General features: G+C 27.6%; 1 protein-coding gene across 1 annotated transcript in view; it reads right to left on the minus strand.

Annotated features, from left to right (window-relative positions):
• Positions 1 to 312: 312 nt before the first annotated feature.
• Positions 313 to 5,652, minus strand: part of LOC107444064 (sodium-coupled monocarboxylate transporter 1-like) — a gene marked incomplete in the record, with an annotated part of 32,326 nt that continues 26,986 nt past the window's right edge. The window contains 3 exon segments of the mRNA XM_043045349.2: positions 313 to 577; positions 1,857 to 1,972; positions 4,113 to 4,210. Coding sequence (XP_042901283.2) covers positions 512 to 577; positions 1,857 to 1,972; positions 4,113 to 4,210 — 280 coding nt within the window.

A 5,652-nucleotide genomic window follows, 5' to 3' on the forward strand; every position in this document is an offset into this window, starting at 1 on the left:
TGATCCCAGAAATCCAGACATGATAGGTCGGGTGACCGAGGAGGCTATATAATTTTCTGAAAGTATTATTAAAACGATTTTTCACTCACGGTTTCTTTTCTTTAAGGTGCTTTTGTGTACATCCCCGCTTCAAGAAGGCATTCCCGACCCCGCATTGCTATATGATTTCGAGTCGTCAGGATGCACCCTATCCCTCTTAGGAGTTCTGAAACGTTTAACTGAGACACCCTGTATGTTTGTCCTAGTTTTTAAGCAAATATTCAAGTGGGAAAAAACTACACAGAAATAGCGTGTAAAAATGCACTTAAATAGTTAAAATAATAATTATTTTTTAATTTAAATATTTCTTACACTTGTTAAAAGAACACATTCTAATCACGTTCACGCTTTAACAGTCAAAGAAACGTCATGATTTAGAAGATGCTCTAAATAAGCAAAAGTTTAAAGTTGAAATGTACATTTTTTTAAAGCTCACAATTTTTAGCTTGAATAAAATAAAATCACTTAATTATCAAGTTTTCTTCATATGTGTTTCTGGAAATGTGTTAAAGCTTCTCTGTTCCTTCGTTCCAGGCGCCTAAAATGATTTTTTAAATAATTAATACTTTAAATAAATAATATTATTTCAAATAATAAATATTTGAAGTAATTTAGGTCATATGCTATTATAAACTAATCTATCTTATATCATGTTAAAATTTCTGCAAACCACTTGATTTAAATTTGAAAACCAAGCATTTTTTTTTCAAATTTTAAACAGGGAAAAAGCTGTTTGCAAATACATATTCTGCAATAATTTTTTTAAAAGAGGCTAGAGAGTTTTTCCTAGCAAAATTTTCAATTTCGTGAAAAAGTACACTTAATGATCTGTTTTATTCTGAGCTGATTGACTAAAGATAATGCTCAAAAATCTTCCAAATTTACAGCTGAAATAGTAAGACCCACTTACTGAAAACAGGAATTGACGCATCTATTGCAAAACAGTAATCGTCATCAAACTCAAGAATTTTGATTAAAATTGTTTATTCCATCATTCAATTATTCAATTGATGTAGGAACTTATCTTATAGAAAATATGCGACCTATCACTATATACCTCTACATTTTACTTTGAAAAGCGAGCATTAAAAATAAGTTTAAGTTTATAAAAATGAGAAAGGGTCATTTTTATAGCATATTTATTGTTTTGCATTTTATTGACGTAAATTAATTAAAATTCATTGCTCCCTGCTGTCAAATAATTATAAATTTGGCTCAACATTTATAATATTGTTCATTTTCGTAGCTTGTAAGTGTATCTGTTTCCCTATAATCTCACACTATGTCCGGATAACGTTGCACGATATTACACAATAATCATACTTTTTCCCTTTCCGATCGTATAGTCTCTTTCAGACAACCAGTTTCCATTGAAAATCAACAAAATATAATCGCCAACGGTTATTAAATGTAAATAATTGTGAGTCAAATATTTATAAATCCTTATAACTTTGTTTGGCTTAACGATTACTTTAGACATTGGAAACTGACTCCCGCGTAATTTTTCTTTACGAATAATTTTTTCAGATAATAAGAATTTCCAATAGCCTTTGAGTTTTGACGTTATGAATATTTGCTAGCTCCATAGGTGTTTAATTAAATATTCATTAAAAAATCAAATGATTAAATTTCATTTAATAAGACGAATGATTGAATTTAATTAAATAAATCAGATATTGGCAATAAAAATAACAATTTCATTAGTATTGATTATAGTTTATTAATTTTTATGACTGCAGCAGCTACATCTATAGGCACTCTGCTGAATTTATCAAAAAATTACGATTTATAAAAATATTTAAAATTAAAATTCTTACCAACATTTCTACAGGATCTGCTTTACTGAATGTTTTTAATTTCGCTCTGAAATAGAAGCTCCGTACTATTGGACTTAACGTTTTAGGATGCACGTCCTGTTTAGCTATGCAGCAAACTAGAAGATAAAGTTTGATTAAAACTTTCATCAGAAAACTCCTTTTATTTCTTTAAAAAAAACAATTTTTATAATAAAAGCTTACATATCAATAATTTAATTTTTAAAAAGAAAAGAGAATAATAAAAGAAAATAAAAATACTATAAACTATGTTTTTAAAATAGACTGAAGCAACGAAAATAATAATTTAAACACCATTTTTAATCAAATGAATCGAATTAAAAGAATATGTAGTAATGCTTATTTATACAAAAAACAAATTGACAAACTCTTTCAAAATTTGATTAAAAAAAAAGCAATGTATACCCAACTAAAGTGTTTAATTTATATATAGAATCATTGAGTTAACTGTATATTATTATAGACAAATTGACTAAATATTTATTTGATAATTTATATATTTTTACCATATGCAAATCCATTTTGGGCAAATCCGTGTCTAAAAATCTGCGCAAAATGGACAATTCATGTTTTTTTCGCTCTTTTTTTTCTTAAAAAATGTTAGTTTTCTAAAATCATTAAAATAGTATAATTAAATGTAAAACTTATTAATAATAAAACTCTCTAAATTATCCAGTATAATATTATCTTGCGCACATCCATTTTCCGGCCAATCCATGGTAATTAACAAATCAAACGCTTTTCAGTACACGCTATAAAACGAAATCCCTCTATTTACACTTTCAGCAGAATTCGGGCTTCTGTTTTCGTATTTTGTAACCTGGCAATCTTATTACGAAAATATTTTAAATCATTCATGAAAGTTTCCCATCCATGTAAGTTCATTTGAATTCGCTACTCGCTTTACAGATTTCGTTTAGTGTCGTGTTCTGTTTTTTCTTTGCATTTTATTTTCTGTTTTTCACGTGATATTTATTGACTAATGAGCTCTATTTTGTTTCAGTTTTTATTATGCTCCTCACACTATTGTATTGATATATTTTACTTTTACTGTTGATACAATATTAGAAAACACTATTCTTGCTGATATAATCGTGTGAGCTGATGAAGGGATTAATGTTTTTCCCCCGGATTTTCATTTATACTTTTCAATATTTTTTAATGTTGTTTTATTTTATTTTAGTAATTTTTCTTCCTATCTTTTCATTATTCTGTCATTATTTTTATTTCATATTATTATTTAATATTTTCATTTCATATATTTCTTTATTTTTTCTATTTATTATTTTAAACTTTATTTCAAACAAGACGTAGCAAATACGGAGCGGATAAAAATAAAATTATTTAATACTATTGACAGATTTAAGTACGCGCCTTCTTAAGAGAACATAATTATCTTTATTATACAACCAAAAACAAATATTTTATGCAGCAGCCTCCATCTGTTTTTGAGCATTTTGGCTCTAAGTCTGCATTATGACCTTAATTCTAAATCCTAGAAATTACCAAGAATACGGAAACTTATTAACATTTGGCAACACCGATTCTTAACATTGACAAAACAAGAATCCGGTGCTTTTTTATTGATTTGCTCCATCATGTCTGGCATTTTCACGGTTTCGTGAGAAGTTCCGATTTATTTCAAAAATTCTAGAATGTCGACAAAATGCCGTATGGAGTATGCGCAAATGTGAGCAAATGTATTCTCTTAGGGGTAAGGAAAAAGGTTCGATGACGCCAGTTTCAATTCCTGCCAGTCTCATTCGAGTCGATGCTTCTATTTTAGCTATCGAATCTACCATGAATGTGTATGTTATATATGTTTTCATGTTAATTGCAATTCACCATATTAAATATTCATGGCAGCAGATTTATGTAAAGAATTTTAGAATGTATTTTCTTGCTAGCGACAAATTGGTAGCAAAAGTTACAAGTGGGTTAAGGATCCATTTCATAATATTTCCGAAGGGCTCTCAATTGTTGAGGACGAAGCATTCATAGACTTCAAGACAAGTTGCGTAACCAACAGACAGTTTAGTAATAAATCTCTCTTTAAATTCTGAGCAGGATATTTCAGTTTTATAAGATTATTTAGATTAAATATATATTGTTAAAGAATGCAAATTGAATTTAACTATCGGACAAACTTCACTAATTCATTTAATAGTTTATTTTTTATTTATTTATTATAAGCAACAAGACATAGTTTTTCATTTAATAATAGAAATGCACACTTACTTAATAAGTAACTCCCGATAATACCACTGATTAATGTAACTAAACAAGCAAACACAGGTATCCATAGAAAGGACATTTCATATAAAGGAAAAACATATCTGAAAAAAATAATATTACATAATTTATGTTTCTTTCTCATTATACATGTCTCACAGCTTCACGCCATATCTTGTAAATCATCTTAACATCTGAAAAGTTTTAATTACTGTTATAAAATAGAAATGCAAGTATAATAAAGTGACTATGCTGGGACTTGTAGCTCTTTATTTCTTACCAAGATAAGGGTACTTAACAGGGTTTCCTTCTTGCTGGAGGATATAGATTTATTTTTATTTTCGGCTATCAAGTTTGAATTGCATTTTTCACTACATTAAAAAAAAATTTGTCTAGGAAGATGATATTTATATGTCTATATTTTTGAACAATAAAGTTCAAACTAATTATATTTGCTGTCATTCGAAATAGGAAACGAAATTGCGAGAATGATAACTAGTGTTTTTAAATAAAAATGGTATTAAAAAATAAGTTTTTAATCATTCATTTCCTTCAGTATGTAAATATTTAAAAAAAAAATATGAATAAAAATAATTATCTAATACGTTTTCGGTCTTTATTTGAAGAAAAAAAAAAGAGTTTAAATGAAGAAACTAAATTATTATTTTAAAAGAATAAGAAGGGTGATAGTACGGAACCAGACGAGCAATATTTATATTAATTCATAATAAAAAATGGCGTCATATTCAGAATATATTCCGAGAGATAGTGAAGAGCAAAGATAGGGTGGTCTTTGCCTCCTCACTTATAAAATATAACATAAATAAAAATGTCAACCGTTAATTAGTTATTGTTATTCGAAAACAGTTGACTTCTCATCTGCTTTCTGTAAAGAAATTTAAAAACAGTTCTTACTTTATAAAGCTTTATATAAATGATATCTGCAAAATAACTGAGACTATCGCAACTCGGTTCTTATGAGTTACTCCTGCAATATCTTTTTCGCACATAAACCGCAAAAAAGTTATATTTTTATTTTTTTCAATTTTACTTAATTTAAAACATGTTAACTTATCACAATCGCTTTTCATGATTACCACTGGTAGGTTTCTGACATGAGCTCCAGTTTTCTAAGCCTATATTAGTAATTAAGGAACGACGTATAAATAAAAGATGGAATGCGATGTTATGTTAAATTGTAAGTACAATATTTCTTGTTTGAATAGGTAGGGGAGAGTGGGGTCAATTGTAACATTTTTTACTTAACTATTTTTAACTAACAAAAAATCCAACATATTATTAGTATTAATTGACAGACGAGTAAAGTAGACTATCTTCTACTAGAAAAAAAAATAAATACCTTATTTTAAATGTTATTATATCAGTTATTAACAATTTTTGACAGTCGTGCACTTGTTACAATTGTCCCCACTTACGGGGTCAATTGTAACAGTTCATAAATTCAACTAAAACATAGTTAATTATACATATTATCATAGTTGTGATATATTTTTTTATTGATCAAAATAGTAGTGATATTTTAGGA

Source organism: Parasteatoda tepidariorum, chromosome 3 (assembly GCF_043381705.1).
Source record: "Parasteatoda tepidariorum isolate YZ-2023 chromosome 3, CAS_Ptep_4.0, whole genome shotgun sequence".
Classification (NCBI taxonomy): Eukaryota; Metazoa; Arthropoda; class Arachnida; order Araneae; family Theridiidae; genus Parasteatoda; species Parasteatoda tepidariorum.